Here is a 23,506-nt window from a genome sequence, read left to right as displayed (position 1 = left end):
TATATATATATGAATTGTACAGCTTTTAAGCAATGCCCACAGTAGTCATTTTGAGATTTGGTTTGTTTCTTTTACTGTGTGTGTTCAAGTTAATAACATTGGTGCATTTTTAACAGTGCACAAGATTAGAACAGCTGGACCCAATAGAAACACCTGACTCACACGATGATTCTTTTGCTTTATCAATTGTTCCTTCACTCCTATGTGGAAGTGAGGTTTCGTGTTACTTGCCATCTGGCATTGTGTTCAAATTTTGATCTTTTTTTAATTCATTATTTCATTTTATTTTAATGATATGAAGTACTTTAGCTACATATCTATCATCTATCTATGCATCTATCATTTATCTATGTATTTATCTTTGTATCTATTTTTTATCTATGTATCTCTCTCTGTATCAACATATCCCTATATCTATTATCTATCTATCTATCTATCTATCTATCTATCTATCTATTCTCATTTATGTGTGTTAATGGTGTATTTATGGTGCATGTGCGATGAAGCACATGTGGAGGTCAGAGGACAACACAGTACAGTCAATTCTCTTCTTTGTCCTTCTGTGTCCTAGGAACCAAAATTAGGTTGTCAACGTTAGTTCCTGCTGTAACATTTCTCTGGCCCTGAAAAAAATTTGTTGAAGATTGTTTTGAGAAACAAACATTCACCACATCCCATGCTCTTAATAAAGTGACATTTTCATAAATTGTATTTGTGCACATACCTTTGAAGAAAAGTATTACCAGAGTTCAGCAAAAATGTTTTGTTTTTGTTTTTGTTTTGTTTTGTTTTTTTTTTTTTGCTTAGTGAAAACTGAAATAACTATGCACTCACTATGCATGCGATCTGTCTCTGAAATAGCAATGTGTATTTTAAACAAGATGTAGCATCTCCTTTAGATTCTTACAAAGCTGTCTATTGAAAGGTATAATCAATTAGAATTTGGACAAGTTGGCTCAACTTAATGATGAAGGAGTCACTGAAATAAAAAGTCCTGTTTCAAAAAGTAGAATTAAAATAATGGCCATTATTGATTGTTTACTCAATACTTATGTTTTCCCACTCTCACTTTCACCTACTGAGTAAAATGTATACTGAATACTTGATAATTTTTTCAGCTCAGCAAACTACAAAAAATATCTGTACAGTTATACCATGAGTAATAAGATGGAATTAAGAACTAAGAAATGATTTGTCATCTCAAACGCCAATTCCCACCCTTTTGGACACTGTCCCAAAGATGCTGCCATTCTGATATCAGCATTGCATGTCCTGTGTTGTATTTACATAGTTCTACACCTAGTATAAAAGAAAACCTCCCTTCTGAGGTATCCTTTAATAAGAATTGCATTTCCCTTTTGCATAGGATCTTTTATGAAGCATTACGTATGTATAAAAAATACAATGATAGAAGTCTAAACGAAACTTGATTGGATTTAACTTGGGTCATACCCCCTTGAAGAATAAATACCTTGTAGAACTTGGGCATATGATCTCTTTTAAACTTCTTGTCTGTATGCTACTTATATACTTAAAATAATATCAAAATATCCACAATTTTTTAAAAATTTAAATACTGTGCAGTATCATTGACATATCTAGTAGGATATATATGGTCTATTCCCCCTATTTGCTTCTTCTTGTTTGTCACAGGAACAGAGATTTTTAGTTTTCTAAGTCACTTCTGCTTTCAATAATATTTGTTAATCTGAATGTGCGAAGCAGGTAAGATTGTAGAGAATCTCATATCCATTTGACGGGACTCCACTGCCTAATGGGTGAATCCATTTCTTTTTATAAACTGGATTCTTTAAAGTATGATCAAGCATTTTTTTAGATAAGTACTAAATTGCAGTTCCACATATAGTTCAGCATATCAGTACAAAATTAAAGTGGGTAAAAATATGGGAAGTTTATAATAACTTGCCTAATAAGTACAAGGAGTGCTTTTCTGGTTCTTTCTAGTTTTAAGTGCACCAAAGAAGAAAATGTGTTTGCCCTGGGTAGGAAGGCCTTTATAGGAAACTTCCACAGAAGCCCAGCTTGCAAGACATAAAAGAAAGAGACATATGAGAGTGGCTGCTCATCTCTAGGCTGGTTTTGTGGTCAACTCAATGTAGTGTTTCAATGAAATGAGGTAGAATAAGCCCCCCTTTTTTTTTATGATGGCCACACAGGATTTGTTTATTAAAAATTATTATTTATGATATGGGTTTTGAAATTGAAGGAATGCATCTGATGTAAGTTTAGAAAGTTGGAAGGACAAAACCAAACAGGGGCATCAGTATTTAAGAATAATTTTTGGCCCGTTTCGGTTGCAAGTGAGGCTAAGTGACTCAGCTATGTTTTGTGTCCTTTGCATACATTCACCATTGTAATGGGTTCTCCTACTTTTGCTTTCATTTAAAATGCTTTCTCTTAACTATAACAGATTTCAGACCTGTAATCTGTAGATAATGGACATCCCTGTACTCACAACTGGGATCCACCAAATCCTTGCTTTGTGCTGTATTTGGGTTATATTCCTCTGTCTCTTTTTTTTTCTTTTTTTTTTATTGGGTATTTTCCTCATTTACATTTCCAATGCTATCCCAAAAGTCCCCCATAACCTCCCCACCCCCCAGCCCCTACTCATCCACTCCCACTTTTTGGCCCTGGCGTTCCCCTGTACTGGGACATATAAAGTTTGCAAGTCCAATGGGCCTCTCTTTCCAGTGATGGCCAACTAGGCCATCTTTTGATACATATGCAGCTAGAGTCAAGAGCTCCGGGGTACTGGTTAGTTCATAATGTTGTTCCACCTATAGGGTTGCAGATTCCTTTAGTTCCTTGGGTATTTTCTCCTCCATTGCGGGCTCTGTGATCCATCCAATAGCTGACTGTGAGCATCCACTTATGTGTTTGCTAGGCCCCAGCGTAGTCTCACTAGAGACTGCTATATCAGGGTCCTATCAGCACAATCTTGCTAATGTATGCAATGATGTCAGCATTTGGAGGCTGATTATGGGATGGATCCCTGGATATGGCAGTCTCTAGATGGTCCATCCTTTTGTCTCAGCTCCAAACTTTGTCTCTGTAACTCCTTCCATTGGTGTTTTGTTCCCAATTCTAAGAAGGGGCAAAGTGTCCACACTTTGGTCTTCGTTCTTCTTGAGTTTCATGTGTTTTGCAAATTGTAACTTATATCTTGGGTATTCTAAGTTTCTGGGCTAATATCCACTTATCAGTGAGTATATATCATTTGAGTTCTTTTGTGATTGGGTTACCTCACTCAGGATAATGCCCTCCAGGTCCAGATTCCATCTCACACCAGTCAGAATGGCTAAGATCAAAAATTCAGGTGACAGCAGATACTGGTGAGGATGTGGAGAAAGAGGAACACTCCTCCATTGTTGGTGGGATTGCAAGCTTGTACAACCACTCTGGAAATCAGTCTGGTGGTTTCTCAGAAAATTGGACATGGTACTTCCGGAGGATCCCGCAATACCTCTCCTGGGCATATATCCAGAAGATGTTCCAACTAGTAAGAAAGAAATATGCTCCACTATGTTCATAGCAGCCTTATTTATAATATCCAGAAGGTGGAAAGAACCCAGATGCCCCTCAATAGAGGAATGGATACAGAAAATGTGGTACATTTACACAATGGAGCATTACTCAGCTATTAAAAAGAATGAATTTATGAAATTCCTAGAATAAGCCTTTTAATGGACCTGAAATTCATGACTAGTCACCGCTCATTTATTTATACCAATATATTTCATGGACATATACTCCATGCTCTAGTTCAAAGAAATAAAAAAATTCTGACTTAGAGTTAATTTTTCATTTAACTACAAAAGAAAAGCAAACCAATTAGTACACAGCACAGCAACTATTGACATGGGTTTTGGTTCCTAATAATTTTATTGTAATAAATTTTCATTTATCATTTTTCCAAAAATATCAATTTTGCTATCTTAAATTTCTTTAACTTCTAGAACCATTTAATCTTGTATTTGAATTAAACCTACCTGAAAATTCATTTTTTTGTTTTCGCTCTCCTTCAGATGCCAAAGGCCTGCACAGGCAGCTTTTCATTCTGGTTCTCTCTTGAAGGTAGTTGGGTGGTAAGAGTGTTGGTGGGGACAAGACTTGGTCTTGTGAGATATTTAGTGTTGCCTTTAAATATTAAAAAGTTTTTCTGTCTTAAGTTCAAGTTACTTTGCAGTCCTTGCTGGCCTGGCTGTCTGAGTTCCTCTGGGCCCAGAAACTCCAGTCTCTGGCATTTAGCACCTTATTATAAAACAGTGGGGTATTAAGTAAACGATTAATTGCTAGGGTTTTTCTTTTCTCTCTCTTTTTTTATTAGATATTTCATTTATTTACATTTTAAATATTAGCCCCTTTCCTCATTTCCCCTTGGCTTTTACTCTCTTGCCTAGAAGACTTGTCTTTTCTCAGGCAGGAGAGAGGTTTGGAACAACAAATTTTTATTGAATTAGGAGAAGAGAGTCACATTTGCAGAAGGAAAAACTTTCACACAAGTGAATATGCATGAATAATGGTTCATCATGGTGGCAATAGGAGCCCTGTATATGGCCTCTTCATTCTACCCCCTTCCCTCTGACAACATTTCTCTCAACAAGTCCATCTCTTACTTTCATGTCATCTTTTTGTGTTTAACCCACTGAGTTTAACTAGAGTTGCTTCCCTGAGCTTCTGTGAAGAGTTATTCAGTGGAAGAAGGGCAGTGTATCTGTGGCTATAGCGCTGAAGTAAATGACATTTATAATAGACTCTTTGCTTTTCCGTGGTGAAGCATCAATGGGGCAAATCTTGTGCAAGTTTTGTGCAGATAAGGATGGCTGCATAAAGTTCATGAGAAGTTGGCCATGCCATTTCTCAAACACAACTTTGTGTTGTATGTCTTCCCATCACTAGCACTATAGTCCTTTCTCCTAGTCTTTTGCTGTATTCCCTGAGCACAGTTGTATTGAGTTCACTTTAGTAATGCCTGTATCATTTCCAGAATATGACGTTTCATAACCCTGCTTCCTAGCTTCTGGATCTTTCATTCTTTCTGCCCCCTCTTCCATAATGTTCTCTAAGACTTAGCTCAGGGAAATTATAGTTTCCCATTTGGGACAGCATGCCACCATTGCTTATTCTGAGAAAGTTGTCAAATTATGGGTTTTTGAATTAACCACTACCTGCTGTTATCAGAAACTCCTCTGATAAAGGCAACACTTTTATCCTAAGAAATATTGTAAGTCTTTGTCCTAGAATTATTTTCTTTCTATGCCATCTATTTGTATGTCTGATATTTTTTTCAGGTTCCTGAATATTATATTTATAAGCTATATTTTGAAAAAATATCCATTTTTATTACTGAAGTGAATCTTCTACCCTGTTTTCCAGTCTTGATATTTTGTCATTTATATTCATATTGGTCTATTCTGTTCATAAGGCTTTCTAACCCATTTTGACATAATTTTTTTTCTGAATCTTTCAGTGTTTCTCTTTATTGAATTTTCATGTCCTAAATTGTCTTCATTATTTCAAGTAGCCTTCTATTTGTATGTCTGGGCTTCAATAAGAAGCTTATTCTGAGTTTATTTGGGTGTTAATTGATACCTTCTTTGAACTCCTTGAACTCCTTGAATTTCTTTAGGATTGCTCTTTCAAATTGTGTTTTGAGATTCCTCTAGGTTCTTATTCCTTTCAGAACATTTCTTTAAAACCCATGATAATGAGGATGACTCCTTGTCTTTATGTCTCATATTACTTAAATTTTTGTGATGGAACCTGAACAACTTTGAGTTTGCTTGTTGGTTGTGTTTCTGACATGAATTTATAAGCTATATTTTTCATGTGGGATTTTTTTTGTTGTTGTTCTTATTTTGGTGTTACCCAAACTTGACTAGTTTTCTATTGAGGAAAATGTGTTTAAAACTGATTTTGATAACTGTCTGTGGGTTGGTGTGTAGGCTGAGGTGATTTCAAAGTTCAGTGACTTCTTAAGGAGGGAGGTGTCAGTGTGGTCCTATAGGATGCATGTGTCTGGTTGGTCAAGCTTCTGGGTCAGTTCAAAGACTGGGGATGAGGGATCTTACCAGGCACTGAGAACATTAAAAGCTTCTTTAGTAACACTGTACAGTGGGAGGCTGAGTAGTGTTCAGTTGTCTGCTACCAGCTGACACTTGTGTACTACTCTTGGGCTAGGTCCTCAAATTGAAGCAGTGGAATTGAGGCAGTGGACTCAAGCATTTCCACTAGAGACACATATAAATGCTTCCTGTGTAACTCTGGCTGGCCTAGGACTACCTATGTTGACTATACTGACCTAGTCTTATTGGGGCAATCTTCCAGCCTCTACCTTCTGAGTATTTGGAATATCAGGTTCCTCAATACTGAAAAATATAATTTTATTAAATCTATAGAGGCTGAAGGTTTTAGAAATTTATGCATTTTCTATCAGTTAAGAATGATATTTTACGCTTCTGCATAAGTGAAGAAGTTACAGAATGCCACAGGGCTATCATGGTATCATATGATCTTGACTGGTATGTTTTTAACATGCTTTTCAATGTTCCCAATGTGCAGGCAAACAATTGCCAATTAAATGATAAGTTTAACAGGTTGTCTGAAGTTACTACAGGAAAGCATTCAATTGTAGAATTGATTTCTGCCGATTTACAATTTCTAATGCTCTCTGTGGGGATGAATTAAGTTTGGAGGATGTAATTTTATCCTAAAGTGCAATGAAATGATCCTAATTACTTTCTGAGTTCCCATTAAGATGATGTACTAATTATTCTTTTGGTTGCTGTGACAAAACAGCTCAAAAAAGGAAAAAAGAAACCTTAAGGAAAGAGTTTATTGTGACTCATGGTTTGAGAGTATATAGCCTATCTTGGCGGGAGGCATGGCAATAGCCACAGCTATTATATAGCATAAGGAACAGGAGGCATCTGCTCACACTGTGTCCAAAAATCACTGAGAATTTCAAGGTACAAGCAGTCTGCACCCAGATTCTTTGCCAAAACAAAACACAGATGGCCTGAATCCATGTTCTCATCCATGTACTTGTTCTTTCTAAAATATTGTGAGGAAATTTTACTGTACCCAATCCTGTTAAGCTCTGTTTACAGCTGCCTAGAAGCATTCCAACCTATGGCTCTAAACTTTTCTACATTACTTCTGCAAACTAGAACCCATGGACTAGGGTCAGGCCTATCACAGAAATGACTCCAATTCATGGTTTTCTCTTCTCCTCCCTTCCAGTCTTCTTCCTTCCCCTCTCCTCCCTTCCCCTCTCCTCCTTTCCCCTCTCCTTCCATCCCCTCTCCTCTTCTCTCCTTTTCTCTCCTCTTCTTGCCCTCCCTCCTCCTCCATCTTCTAGTTTCTTTTCATATTCCTCTTTCTTCCCCTCCTTCTTTTGTACTAGTTAACTTTCCTCATTGGTGTCACAAAATGTCTCACCAATGCAACTTAACAAGAAAGGTTTATTTTAGCTTATATAGCAGTGGTACAATTCATCATACTGGAAAACCCTTGCTGGAACAGCACTTACTATGTTGGCAGAAGCATGAAGTACCTGATAATATGCATTCATATCTTATGGGAAATATTCATTGTACACAAAATAACTCTACACAAACAAACAAGTAAACAAGCAAGTAAACAAGCTTTCCTTTGTCTTCTCATGGTTCAGTCTACAGTGATATGATCAAAATTTATCTGTTAGTCAATACTGTAGTTCTCCCAAGAAAGAAGCAATTTGACTTTTAATAGTAAGTCTGTGTATCCCTGTCTATGGTGTTGAGTTAAAGAACTCAAGCTATCTAACTTTTGATCAAGTGAATCATAACACTTCACCAAAATTTAGATTGATAATCATGTTTTCATCAATACAAATAATCATAATAAGTTTTATGAAAGCTATAGATGGAATATGAAAAATAGATTGTACAGTCATATACCAATTACTGATGAAGTTTATATATAATTGAATCATGTTTTACTTGGGATAATGTCTTTTAGATCAGTTCCTTAAAAACCTAGATTCTATAGTAAGGAGGTATACACAGCTGTTATAGGTTGTTGCCTCTTTTTCATGAGCTGCAAGCTTATATAGTAGGTTACAGTACTGAACATGGTAGACAATTATAACACAAGGGTAAATATTTGTATATTTAAAAGTATCTGAATATGGAAAAGTATAACTAAAAGATACACAAAATATTGAAAAAGCAGCCCAGTTTTATGAGACACTCAACACGAATTGATACTGGAAAACTAGAAGCTATTTGGGTGAGTCAGTGAGTGGGTGATAAACAAACATTAAGAACCTTTTAAGTCTCATGCTTTGCAGAGGTTGGCAATCACAAAATGGATGGCATCTTTAAGTTTCTGTTGTTTTGATTTTATTTTTTTAAGAGAAATAAGGAACATGAAATGGGGTGAGAAAGAAAGATCTAGAAATAAGAGTTAGGTGAGAGAAAATAATATGATCAAAATATACTTCTATATGGAAATGTTTAGATTAAAAGTAGTATGTTTAAAATACAAGTACACTGTGCCGCTGTACAATATATTTTCTAAAGTAATGGTAAATGTATGTATATTAAGTATATGCCAGTAATACTGTCATTTATAGGCATTATCAATTAGGATGCTCAGATCAACTTTCCCAATCTTATTATGATTGGCAACACAGTAGCTGTTTATATAGCATTATATATTATTGCCACAAGAACAGACCAATGTTGTGTAGTATAGCAAGACTTCTGTAGCAGAGCTGGACATAGTGGTTTTCCAGTTTTATTATTACCTTGTGGGGCAGCTATCATGAATGTTGTCTGTGATGGACTGGGCTGTTTTAACACAGGACTGTGCTTGACTGGAAATGTACATGCTGACTTACTGATAATGGGCTTCCGGTGAAATGTAAAGAAGCATTTTTTATTTCTTGTCCTTTGACACAGATCATCATTATAGGAGAATGCTACTTTAACCCTAAGTGTGGAGAATTTTACATACTAAATGTAAATGGTGTTTGGTACACTATACACAATGAATTTAATTTAATCCATTGTGTATGTGTTTGTGTGTGTACATGTGTAGAAATACATACAAAGAACAGAGTGAAGGAATGCCATTGGAAAGACTGGGAGAGGATAGAGGAGGGTAATGTTAATGGGATCCTTTAGCCAACATCTACCTTCACCTAGATTAGTCCCTTGGGACACAGCTTTTGCATTCTTCTCCATCACCCACTTGGTTAAGTACAGCATAAGTATTGTGGTAACTATTTCTCTACCACAGTTGATCTCTTCTCAATCATCTCTTTTCTCTTATATTCAGAAAATTCTATTCAGTGTCTCATAAACAAATATTTACTCCTGAAAGAATGATTAAACTGTGTATCTAAAAGAATGAAGTGTTTATAAATAGTTTACAAAAATTGTATTTACAAATACATTTTGTGTGGACACTTCAATTATTCATTATAGAATTCATTGAAATGAGAGCAAAGAGATTAATGGAAAAGAAAATATATAGTTTCCCCCTGCTATTCTGTAACTTGTAGCAGCAGTACAAATAGTAGGTGGATTTCACCTTGTCAGACAGAAAAGATACTCCAATTTTCCTTATTTTTGGAATGCAAGAAGAGAGTCTTTTACAAATTTAATTTGTTGAATACGTACTAGGTGTCAGGTAGTATAATCCTAAAATTATAAAATGTAAAACAAAATTAACTGATTTCTTTTTTCTGTCTGTGTGAAGGTTGGAGAAGGCAGACACATGATCTACTAGAAATGATTATTGTTTTTCAAGGATTATAACAGTGATATATAATTACCTGTAAATGCTATCAAATAAAGGGAAATTGACATATAACCCTTAAGAGACTTGAGGCCCCAGGGAGTTTAAAGATCTGGTGGGGGAGGGAGTGTAGAGGGGCATCCTCATGGAGACAGGGGGTACGGAGGAGGTATGGTATGGGGAACAGTCAGAGGGTGGACTGGTAGGGGGATAAAATCTGGAGTGTGAACAAAAGATTAAATAAAATTAAGAAAAATAAGAGTGAGGAATTACTTGGGAGTGGTATTAAGGGTTGTTTGGTCTCTTCTTCTTTAGAGACATGAACAAATACCTATGCATACAAAAACAGTATACTAATGACACACAGTTAAAATTCCACTCAAGCCTAGCTTCGGGAACCAATGAGTGTATTGGATTTTTTTTTTTTGTATGGGGGAGGGAGCATAGTTGAGAACTCCCTTACAGAAACATGGGTACAGATGCCTTATAAAACAGGTGCTATGCATATTTGTTATTCTTTTGTAACATGGATGGTACTGGTTATGCATGAGGAAGTAAAATAATTGTTTTATGGAGAGGTGAGGGGGAACCATGGTAAACTGGCAGGAGAAGAAAATAGATAAAATTATGCTTATCTTTCTAATGCTTTCAGAAAATTCAGGCAGTTGGGAAGTAACTATTTCTTAAGCTGAGTTATTTCAATGTTTACAGATGGAAAAATAGTTGAGAAGAGTTTAAAGTACTCTACAGCTTAGCTGGTTTAAGTTCCCATAAAGTTATTCATTCCTCTGGTTTAAATATAGGGACAAAAAACTCTTTTCTGTTAATTAGCAAAAAAGTATCCTGGTAAAAGAGGCAAAATGAAGTGCAGTTTTACTCAAAATGTGAGCTTACTGTATGTATGAAAGATGGTCAATGTTTACCTGAGTACTTTATGCCATCTTGTATCTTCTTGGCTTCATCTGGAATATAGAATACTATAAATATCAAAGGACTTTAGTGTAAGATTGTCTGCCATCAACTGCCTAACATGTATTTTAAAATAATATTGGAAAAATTATTAGTAACTTATTAAGCCTGATCTATGTAAGTTATGCTGAAGTATATCATTTGTACCATAGAAAAGTATCATGAAATTTTAACAAGTTCTTAACAAAAAACTGAAATTGTGTAGGGTTTTAAAGATTTATTCATCTAATATATTTAATGAGGTGTTCAAGCATATAAGTATATTTGCAATTGTGTTATGCACAAATATTTAGGGTAGTAGCCATGGCTATAAGCTAGTCAGCTCTGATTCAATGATGAGGATTTCTCAATGATAATGAAATTTTCAATATATTTCTTTTATCATATAGTGTATTTTCTCTGATTTTCAAAATTATAATTTTGGCAGGTGAAAATCAATAAAGATGTTTAGGTGCTGGTCTGCCATTTTGATTCTTGGATTCATCTTTCTGGCGTCTGAAGGGAGGCCAACAAAAGAATCAGGATATGGCCTTAAATCATATCAACCTCTTACAAGATTGCGACATAAGGTAGGACCAAGTCATCTGTCTGCTTGACGTTGCTTGTATTTGAGAAATAAGAGATTAGATGTGAGCGTGCTATTCACTAGGAACACTAACTTCTGAACATGTTTCCAACAATTTTCATCTTATAAATCATAAAGCTTTAAAATTGGAAAATTACAGCAACTGAATGATTACTGTTTGGTGAATAAAATACTATATTTATGAGGAAAAGATGTATTCTGGATATAAAACATAGTGCACAAGGTTGGAACTGGAGAGATGGATTAGTGGTTAAGAGTGCATCTTGTTGTTACATAGGACCTGAGTTTGTTTTTTAGTTAACTGGGCAGCTCACAACCACTGGTGAGCTCCAGGGGACCTAATATCCTATTCTGGATTTCATGCACTTGCACACACATGTCCATAAACCTACAGGCTCACACAATTATATGCACATAACTTAAAAATAAAATTATTCATTAAAACTGTTGCTATTAAAGTACTGATTTATATACCAAAAGTTAAAGCTCAGTTAGCCAGTTAATTTTTGTTACTTTCATACACATCATAGGATATTCTAAACTGCAAAGTGTTAGTTTCTACAAATCCCTACAAAGATAGGGACACACACACACACACACACACACACACAAATATATGTGTTGGCAACAGAGAAATCCAGTCATATAGAAGTTATTGAATATTTTCATTTATTCAAAAAAACCATTAAATTTTAGGTTCCTGAACATATAAATGAGAAGTGTTTTGGAGTAAATACTTTTACACTTTTAACTTTTTCAACCTTAAATCGAGCAGCAATTTTTTTTATAACAACACATATCTAGTAAATATTAACTGTGGGCTATTTCACTACCTTAATATTATATCCCAAGGTCAGAAAAATAAATTTTGCATTTTCTGGTACTGTGTACATATGAGACACTGATGGACTAGATCTCTGGTAGAGAATTGGTGGGTAAATACTTAATTATAAGCCACTGGTTTTCTACAAAATACATGATGACAGGTTTGCACATCACTATGAATATTTCTGAGAAATTTTTTCAGTTAAATTTACATGATAAATTATCGCTATACTTATCTAGGTAATTTAATAGACCTTGAAAGAAAAGGTATAATGAAGTAAAATGATCTTAAGAAGAATATCAACTCTCAAGAATTGCTATATCTTAATATTTCCATCATTGCATACCTATTTCTATATCATGAGAAATAATACATGATTGTTGATATATAAAACACATGGCAGAAATTGTTATGAAAATACATCACTTTTAAATAACTCTCTGTGGCTCTACAATTAAGCTAACAAAGGCACCTAGTGAGAATTTGTGTGTATATAAGCCAGTATGTGCATGTACATGTGTGTGTGTGTGTGTGTGTGTGTGTGTGTAAGGGGATAAAAAGGAGCATGAAAAAGGTAAACTGAGTAAGAAATTGGAAGCAAGACTGTAAAAATCATCTTTTCATAGTCTTTGCTTCAGTGCCTGCTTCCAGTGTCCAGTCCTTAGTTCCTGCCCTGAGTTTCCTCAAGGAGAAACTGCAATTGGGACAAGCAAGCCAAATAAAACACAAGTTACTTTTGATCATGCTGTTTATCAGAGCAAAGAAAGCAAAGAAAGACAATGTTCATTTTAAGACAAAAAATAGGACTAAGTTGTCAGTACATGTTGAAATGATACAGATATGAAGAAATGCATACATATTTCATCATCTCCAGCTGTATGTATCCAAAGATGTCATTAAAATTCATTTGTCTGTGTCTTGCAGTAAAAACGAGTAACAATAAACTTGCCATGCTAATTATAGAAATCTTAATTATACTCTACAAATACATGTCTGAGGAAGAGCTGATTGTGTGTTTTACTGATGTGTTTATCCCACTACATTTATGCAACTTCATCTGAGGCAATTTATTCACACGCAGGAACTGTAAAATGTAACCACTAAATCTGAACCCCACAAAGTTCTGCTCTTATTTATTGGGGTTTAAAATGTACACATGGTGTGCAATTGCACAAGCTGCTTTCCTACAAATTGTCATTGGATGGTGGTGTAGCCTGGGATACAAGACCGCTCTTCCTGCTTATTTGGATGATATTATTCTAATTCAGAGAAGTAAAGTAGCTCTCATGCGAGCAAGAGGCTGCAACAGACATTATCAATAGAACAGGAAAAAGAGAAACTTCACACTAAATTTAAAGCTAATGATCATAAAGCAACATGATTCTGACCTGAGAGATGTCTGCTTTTTAGATTGTTCCCTCTGCTGCCAATAAAGCAAATTAACTGTATTTTCATATTGTTTTCTGAATTGAGTATCTACTGACAGTGACTTTGCGTGGTTTAGGATAACCTTTTAGCAAAGGCTCGCTAGGAAAGATAGAAATCATCTGGAATATAAATGATCTTGTTATCAGAAATCTGAATTTTAGTCACAGTACAATAATTATCGACTATCATGTGCATTGTGAAGGATTTCTAAATTTTGAAACATTGGTAACACTGGTGAATTAATGCAACTTGAGTAATACATGTCACCAGATCTAACTTTGTCACTAGATATTTATTATTGGGATGCTGTCACTCTGCTTAATTCCTTACCTTAGGTCCTTTAATTTTATGGGCATTTTCATGGATGACATGACCTTATTATAATTTATAGATAATGAAATATGATTTCATGAACATTTAGAATTTTTTTTATTGTAATGTCATCCAAAATAATGGAGTAGGATTTTAAAATATAGCCTAAAAATATAATACAGCCCTTCCGGTCGGCACCAGCACCATTTCACCTTGGGCACGGAGTCGGTGGATACCCACAAGGTCCCCTAGAAGACTCTCCACGTGATCTTAGGACCACCAGTGAGTGGAACACAACTTTTGTTCCAATCCAATCCCACAGACCTGAGACAGCATTAGGAAAGCCGGAAACCGGCCTGACTGGGGTCACAAGTCCCTTCTGGTCAGCCTCAGCACTGGGTCACCTGGGCGCAGAGTCTGCGAACACCCCCCAGGTCCCTAGAAGACAGCTTCTGAGAAAGACCCCATTTCAGGCTCCAGACATCCAGGCACCTTCCCTGCCAGAGGAGAGGTGTCCTCCCTGCCCTGGAGGGCTTTGCTGGAACACCTGGGGGACTCATCTTGGTTCCCGGATCCCTTCAAGACTAGTATGTTCAGGTGAGAGTGTGGACTACAGAAGGTAACAGCTTCTGTGACAGGCCGAAGCAACACAGCTTCTGGGAGAGTTCCTGTTTCTGGCCTTCATCTTCTGACCGGAGGCAGGTCCAAAGACAGATATCTGTGCACCTTCCCTATAAGAGGAGAGCTTGCCTGCAGAGAGTGCTCTGACCACTGAAACACAGAGGAGAGAGCTAGTCTCCCATGTCTGCTGATAGAGACTAACAGAAACATGAAAGGAACAATCTCTAACCAGAGACAACTATAACAACTAACTCCAGAGATCACTAGATGGCGAAAGGCAAATATAAGAATCTTACTAACAGAAACCAAGACCACTCATCATCATCAGAATGCAGCACTCCCACCTCCCCCACTCCTGGGCACCCCAAACACACCCGAATAGTTAGACCGGATTTAAAAGCATATCTCATGATGATGGTAGAGGACATCAAGAAGGACTTTAATAACTCACTTAAAGAGATACAGGAGAACACTGCTAAAGAGTTACAAGTCCTTAAAGAAAAACAGGAAAACACAGCAAAACAGGTAGAAATTCTTAAAGAAAAACAGGAAAACACATCCAAACAGATGATGGAAATGAACAAAACAATACTAGACCTAAAAATGGAAGTAGACACAATAAAGAAAACCCAAAGTGAGGCCACAGTGGAGATAGAAACCCTAGGAAAGAAATCTTGAAGCATAGATGCGAGCATGAGCAACAGAGATGGAAGAGAGAATTTCAGGTGCAGAAGATTCCATAGAGAACATAGGCACAACAATCAAAGAAAATACAAAATGCAAAAAATCCTAACTCAAAACATCCAGGAAATCCAGGACACAATGAGAAGACCAAACATACGGATAATAGGAGTAGATGAGAATGAAAATTTTCAACTTAAATGGCCAGCAATTATCTTCAACAAAATTATAGAAGAAAACTTCCCAAACCTAAAGAAAGAGATGCCCATGCACATACAAGAAGCCTACAGAACTCCAAATAGACTGGACCAGAAAAGAAATTCCTACTGACACATAATAATCCAAACAACAAATGCACTAAATAAAGATAGAATATTAAAAGTAGTAAGGGAAAAGGGTCAAGTAACATATAAAGGCAGGCCTATCAGAATTACGCCAGAATTTTCACCTGAGACTATGAAAGCCAGAAGATCCTGGACAGATGTTATACAGACACTAAGAGAACACAAATGCCAGCCCAGGATACTATACCTAGCCAAACTTTCAATTACCATAGATAGAGAAACCAAAGTATTCCACGACAAAACCAAATTCACACATTATCTTTCCACGAATCCAGCCATTCAAAGGATAATAACAGAAAAAACCAATACAAGGACTGAAACCATGCCCTTGAAAAAGCAAGAAAGTAATCCTTCAACAAACCTAAAAGAAAGCAGCCACAAGAACAGAATGACAACTCTAACAACAAAAATAATAGGAAACAACAATTACTTTTCCTTAATATCTCTTAATATCCATGGACTCAATTCCCCAATAAAAAGACATAGACTAACAGACTAGCTACACAAACAGGACCCAACATTTTGCTGCTTACGGGAAACACATCTCAGGGAAAAAGACAGACACTACCTCAGAATGAAATGCTGGAAAACAATTTTCCAAGAAAATAGTCTGAAGAAAGAAGCTGGAGTAGCCATTCTAATATCTAATAAAATCGACTTCCAACCCAAAGTTATCAAAAAGGCAAGGAGGGACACTTCATACTCATCAAGGTATAACCTTCCAAGAGGAACTCTCAATTCTGAATATCTATGCTCCAAATGCAAGGTCAGCTACATTCATTAAAGAAACTTTAGTTTAGATCAATGGACACATTGCACCTCACACAATAATAGTGGGAAACTTCAACACACCACTTTCATCAATGGTGTGGATCATGGAAAGAGAAACTAAACAGGGACACAGTGAAACTAACAGAAGTTATGAAACAAATGGATCTAACAGATATCTACAGAACATTTTATCCTAAAACAAAAGGATATACCTTCTTATCAGCACCTCATAGCACCTTCTCCATAATTGACCATATAATTGGTCACAAAACAGGCCTCAACAGACACAAAAATATTGAAATTGTCCCATGCATCCTCTCATATCACCATGGACTAAGGCTGATCTTCAATAACAACATAATATATAGAAAGCCAACATTCAAATGAGTCTCCAAATGCTGACACCAATGCATACACTAGCAAGATTTTGCTGAAAGGACCCAGATATAGCTGTCTCTTGTGTGGCTATGCCGAGGCCTAGCAACATAGAAGTGGATGCTCACAGTCTGCTATTGGATGGATCACAGGGCCCCCAATGGAGGAGCTAGAGAAAGTATCCAAAGAGCTAGAGGGTTCTGCAATATAAACTAACCAGTACCCCCAGAGCTCATGTCTTTAGCTGCATATGTATCAGAAGATGGCCTAGTCGGCCAACATTGGAAAGAGAGTCCCATAGGTCTTGCAAACTTTTTATGCCTCAGTACAGGGGAATGCCAGGGTCAAGAAGTGGGAGCTGGGGTGGGGGGGAGGGGAGTGCTGGGAGTGTATGGGGGGACTTTTGGGATAGAATTGGAAATGCAAATGAAGAAAATACCTAATTAAGAAAATATAATACAAATTTAAAATAAAATGTGTTTTTATAGGTGTTTGAACTCTGTGACATGCATTTACAACTTTGTCATCATTTTCATATTTGTGAAATTTTCAAATATGGGCTTATATGTTTTATTGTATTGATTCATTTTATTTTTAATGTGTGAGTATTTTGGCTGCATGTATTTATGCTCATCACTTGCAGTTTATTTGCCATGGGGTTCACAAGGGGGTGTTGGAACCTCCAGACCTGGAGTCACAGATGGTTATAAACCACCATATGGGCACTTGTTGTGAGTTGTTCACAAAAGCAACAAGTCCTGTTAACTGCTGAGCCTTCCTTTCTGCCTGTTAGGCATTTAACTCTGTTATCTTTCCTTTCCAGATACCTCTCTCCTCTACTTCTTCATTTTCTCTCCTTGCTTTCCTTTCTTCATCCTCCTCAAGTGCCCTTGCATGGTCAACATGTGCACTACAATGCTTGGTTGTATTATAATGGCGGGTTTCTGTAAAAAGCGGCAGGAGTTATGCCAGTTCGAATATGCTTTCCTGCCATCCTTACCTCTGGTTGTCCTCCAGTTTCATTAGTAGTTCTCTAAACTATAAATTTCTCATTTCCAGTGCTGGGGTTGTTTTAAAATTCCCATGACAACCCTGAAACAGATGAAACAATCAAACACAAAGAGGAGAACAGAAACACTGGAGACATGGCACTTTCTTAGACAAGTTACAAGTATTTTGTACCTATCAATCCTTTGATCTTTCCATCCTATGAAAGTGTGTGACCTTTTAACCTAATGGTGTGGTGAGTAGCAATGATCTTTATTGACCACTGACTAAAGTCTTATCTCCTTGCTTAATAGCCTCTCTGTAGTCACTTGCCCTCTCCCAGCAGGCTGAAGTTAAAACAAACAAACAAACAAAAAACTTGTGGAAAACAAATTTGGTAATATTATGACCTATGAGTTAGAAACAGAAGAGCATGAATTATATTTGAATGAATATTTTACAATAACTGAAAAATCTCCCAGAACTCTCTTTTGTCCCATAGAATAGCAAATGGGACCCATTTAATAATCCAGCCTGTCTCCAAAACCATAGTGAATGATATATCCTGTTAATTAGGGTGTCATGGAACAAGGAATGGAGAGAAGTTCTTTTTATGTTAAATCATTGAATTTGGGGTTCCTTGTTATCTCCATGTGCTCGCAGCTGCTCCTCACAGATAAAGACAAAACTAGAACTCCTCTCTTCTTCCTCCCCCTCCCTTTCCCCCTCCTTCTCCCCCCTCTGTCTGTCTGTTTCTCTCTTGGCTGGGGGGGGGGGGGATGAAGTTCCTTGTTTCATTTTCATTTTTGGCTGTTTCTGATATTCATTTCTCCCTTATTTCTGTTTTCCTCCTACTAATCACCCAGCTATAATCTCTCACGTTACCCCCCTGTATCTGGATAATCTGTTGTATTCATGCACTGGCATTTCCAAATATTAAAAAGCACTTTACCTCTTCACTTGTCTGCTTGTTAATCTTCCTGGCTTTAGCACCTGTCTTTGCCTCTTTTCCCCTACAGTGCTGATCACACTTCTATACTGTACTGGCTTAGAGAAGACTATATGAGGACAGTAGAGTTCTTCGAGTGTTTCTAATGGGACCACGACCACTTAAAGCCCGTGAAGTGTTTGTATCTCCCTTTGAGTAGAGTGTCAAGTCCAGCTAACCTAGCAAATTGAAGTTGATATATGATTTTTTCTTTCTGAAATCGAAGTACTTGTCTGTGAGGATCATTGTGTGAATGAAGCAGAGTGTGAGAAATGTAATCATTCACGAGAGTGTAACTGTTCACAATGACACAATATAATTCAAAGAACTGATTTGTGAGATATGACTCTCTTTTCCTTTCTGTTCCTTTTGTATTAAAACTGATAGATGCAGCCTAATGGAAAGCAGCAGGAAAGAAATACAGGGAAAGAGATAAACACTAAAAGAACCTTAAACTCCCAGTGCTCAGAAGCGGGGACTTTTATACAACCCAAGACCCTTATTTTCTAACAGGAAGACTGGTGGCAAGTCCTAGAAATTACCATGCTGCTATCAGGAAGTTTCAGGGAGATCATTAAAATGTTAAGTGATTTTTCTGAGGTCAATAAACAATTTGGACTATCCCTTGAAAGAAATCTTTAGGGACGGTCAAGAGGGGTTAAAAAGTTACTGTGAAGACTTACTTAACTAAAAGTTAAACGTTATTCTAGTTAAAATGTATGGACACACTTATTACATGCATATTAAGAAGATTGAATATGGCTAAATTTTAGATTTGTTTCAAATAAATACCTTGTATTAGGATCTTTTGAAAACAACTCCCCCAAGGAAATTAACCCCTGTATTAACTAATGCTGCCTCCCCCACCCCCAATCTTCTCACTGTGCCAAAACTGAGTCTTGGGTTATTACAACTAAAGTACAATAATAAATTCATGGTCTTTATTGAAAACGAACCTTAGAAATGCCATGAGTTGTCACAAGAACCAGCAGATTGACATGGGTTCTAGGCCATCCTGGGTTACAAAATGACTTTCAGGCTATGTTAAGCTACAGCATGAAACCTTTGTCAAGCTCATAAGTCAGAAAGTTTTCTTCATTATTTAAAAGATCATGTCAACACTGGTTCAGCTAAGTGTTCTGCAAAATTTCGGCCAGACATGATGAGCAACTTGAAGACCTGATATATGACACTTGGCCACACCAACAGTATAAATATATTTCTATTCATTTTTGAGGGGTAGATCAAAAGAATTCCCACCACAGAAACATGTAAGCAGAAAATGTATACCTCAAACATATATAAAAATGATGAAAATCTGAGTAATGCTATCTTTACTAACTCAGTGGCTATGATTGTTTCACTATATATGTGTATATACAATACCTAATCATGGTCCTTAGGTGCACAAAATTTTTGTCAAACCTATCAGTAAAAATGAATAAAAAGAACATATAAAATAGAAATCTCTTATGAGATGTGTTCTGCTTGGATTATTGATAGATTTGGATAATTTTGAGTCTTATTAATCTCATGAAAAAAAGATGAGTAGAGATATGATTGCTGAATTCTTCTGAGGTCCTTGGTTCTTTTTGTCTTCTAAACACTAGGAGACAAGAGAAAGATGTACTAGGGTTTGTTCAGTGAGTAAATCTGAATACTATTAATAATCAAGAAAGGTCCGAGGTTATAATTAATCATCTTTATACCTAAAGGTACTATTTAAGATACATCATTTCACAAGTAGTAATAAAAATCAGAATCTTCAGGCTTAGAAACAAAGCACAATCCAATTATCATAGCAATAATAGTAGACATAGTATCAACATTTGGACTATATTATTATTCCACACTATATGATGATCCACAGTGTGGTTAGGTCAGATTGTGAGGTAGGAAATGAGTGATTAATTAAAGAGAATACTAAAGGAACCCACAACATTTATTGTGTTCTTCAACACAGTCATGAAGTTCTAATCAGTCTGCATTGCAGTATCTTCAATAGATCTATAGCTTCTTTTCTGGAAATCTCATTTCGTTCTGGACAGGCTTAAAGTGTAATTTAGAGTAAATTGTGATCAGTGTATGGCTCAGCTCATAAGATTTGTAGGAGCACAAAAAGCCATGTTTAGATTGTCTTCCTATACATATATTGAGAATACAACCTGGAACATAAAGCAAGTCAAAAGTAACACTTAGTACATCTGTTTAAGTAAAGTGGATGTAAAAGCCAAGGGTATGGCTCTAGCTCCATTTCTCCTCCTTCCCAGTAAAAAAATCCTTTTAAAATCTTAAGAAACTGACGTTGTGTTAATGTTTGGAAGTGTTGTTTATGACTTCTAACCAATGTTTAGTTGTTCCTCTGATTAAAATCACTTTACTTAACCCAAACAAGCACAGAGATATATGTGGAATATCAAATTCTCATGATAAGGCTCTTTGACAGAAAACCACCTTTTTTCCCTTAGGAAATAATTCTTAAAGTAGTAGGTGTTTTGCAGAATGGGCTTCTCTTGCCTCTGATCTCACATTAGGAGGTGTTACTTAAAGTTTTAAGAATATGTGACATGAAAAATAGTGCTTTCCTTTTAATGATTCAACTATGGAAATGAAAGAAGTGTGACAAATTATCATTCTATTTATTTCAAGTTAGTATGAAACTAAAATTGTAGTCAAATGAAATAAATTATATAGCAATTACAATTAAACTTGCTTGTTAAGATTCTAGTATATTCTATTATGTGTAAGTTTGGGCACATATAAGACTTATATTTTACATGAATATGTATTTTTCTAAACATCCAAGGTACAATTCTCTCTATGCCTATTTATATGTATGTTCATGTATAGTGTATGACAGTTTCTTTCTTTACTATCAGAGCTCATTCACATTTTTCTGTGGGAAAATGATCAGACATAACTACCACATATTTAGAAAACAAATACTTTAAGTGGTATGTGTATGTGTGTGTGTGGGTGGGGTGTATATACAAAATATAAGAAAGAAGAACTGGTGTAGAGTAAATAAATATACATTTATCTGATCTTTAAAATTAATATAATTTCAAGTTGGCATTTGCAGTTGTTATTTCAATGTTTAAATAAATTATATATTATTCACTGCATCTTTAATTATTAAAAAATACATTGTGAATTTAATTAGGAAACCTTCTGCATTAAACATGGGAATAAATCTTTTAATGTATGAGCTTTTTAAATTCAGCATGTTTAAAGCATTAAAAACCTTGTAGACTATAAACTATTGAAAGGGTGATATTTTTACTTACAACAAAATTGAGGTTGTATTTACAGTTATAATGCTAGACAGAAAGCATGCTGTTTTCTAGAGTCTAACTTCTTGAGTTCTTTGTATATTATGAATATTAGTCCTCTATCAGATGTAGGGATAGTGAAGACCTTTTCCAAATCTGCTTGTTGTTTTGTCTTACTGACAGCATCCTTTGCCTTACAGAAGTTTTCCATTTTCATGAGGTCTCATTTGTCAATTGTTGATCCTAAAGCCTGAGCCATTGATGAGAATTGTTTTTGTAAATCTGTTTTTTTTTTTTTAATTCCATATCAAGTTGAGAACTCCTCCATTGTTGGTGGGAGTGAAAGCTGGTACAACTACTCTGGAAATCAGTCTGGCGGTTCCTCAGAAAATTGGACATGTTATTATTTCCTGAAGACCCACCTATACAACACCTGGATATATACTCAAAAGATGCCCTATCGTATCACATGTTCCATGATATTTATACCAGACTTGTTTATAGTAGCCAGTAGCTGGAAATAATCCCAATTTCCCTTAAGCAAAAATGGATAAAGAAAATGTGGTCCATGTATAATATTGAATCTTATTCAGCTATTAAAAATGAGAACATTAAAAATTTTACAGAAAAATGGACAGAACTAGAAAATATCATCCTAGGTGAGGTAACCCAGACCCAAAAGAATGTACATTGCTGGGGTTCAGCCTCGACAAGAGTTGGGGGTCATCAAAGACTAGGGATAACTGGTAGGCAAATAAGAAAACACATTTAAGATACAATGCTGACAGGTTAACTGTATTGGCATGTGAGCCGTTGAACTGGGGAGATGGGCGCTCACCTAGACTTGTCTCAGGCCCAGTCTTATTTATTTATTTATTTATTTATTTATTTATTATTTTGGTTAGGTATTTTCTTTATTTAGATTTCAAATGTTATCCCCTTTGCTTGTTTCCCAACCAAAAATCCCCTCTCCCCTCCCCCCTCCCCCTGCTCACCAACCCACCCATTCCTGCTTCCTGGCCCTGGCATTCCTCTATACTGAGGCATATAACCTTCACAGGACCAAAAACCTCTCCTCCCATTGATGACTGACTAGGCCATCCTTTGCTACATATGCAGCTAGAGCCATGAGTCCCACCATGAGTTTTCTTTGGTTGATGGTTTAGTCCTAGGGAGCTCTGAGGTACTAGTTAGTTCATATTTTTGTTCCCCTTATGGTGCTGCAACCCCTTTCAGCTCCTTGAATACTTTCTCTAGCTCCTTCATTGGGGACCCTGTGCTTCGTCCAATGGATGGCTGTGAGCATCCACTTCTATATTTGTCAGGCACTGGCAGAGACTCTCAGGAGACAGCTATATTAGGCTTCTGTCACCAAGCTCTTGTTAGCATCCACAATAGTGTCTGTTTTTTTGTGGTTATTTATGGAATGGATCTAAAGGTGGGGCAGGCTCTAGATGGCCATTCCTTCAGTCTCTGCTTCACAATTTGTCTCTGTAACTCCATCCATGGATATTTTGTTCCCCCTTCTAAGAAAGA

The 23,506-nt window shown here is 36.2% G+C and overlaps 1 protein-coding gene across 5 annotated transcripts in view; it reads left to right on the top strand.

Moving 5' to 3' along the window:
* Fstl5 (follistatin like 5) overlaps positions 1-23,506 on the top strand; it is a 624,701-nt gene that overhangs the window by 44,201 nt on the left and 556,994 nt on the right. For all 5 annotated transcript variants that reach the window (XM_029475620.2, XM_021158305.2, XM_085835827.1 and 2 more), the window contains exon 2: positions 11,207-11,348. In XM_029475620.2, the coding sequence (XP_029331480.1) occupies positions 11,223-11,348 (126 nt within the window). In that variant the 5' untranslated portion in view covers positions 11,207-11,222. The remainder of the gene's footprint in view (positions 1-11,206; positions 11,349-23,506) is intronic.

This window comes from Mus caroli, unplaced genomic scaffold (assembly GCF_978045245.1).
Source record: "Mus caroli unplaced genomic scaffold, Mus_caroli_1 scaffold_3, whole genome shotgun sequence".
Lineage (NCBI taxonomy): Eukaryota > Metazoa > Chordata > Mammalia > Rodentia > Muridae > Mus > Mus caroli.
Note: the sequence above shows the minus strand (reverse complement) of the source record. Positions and strands in the feature narration are given on the sequence as shown.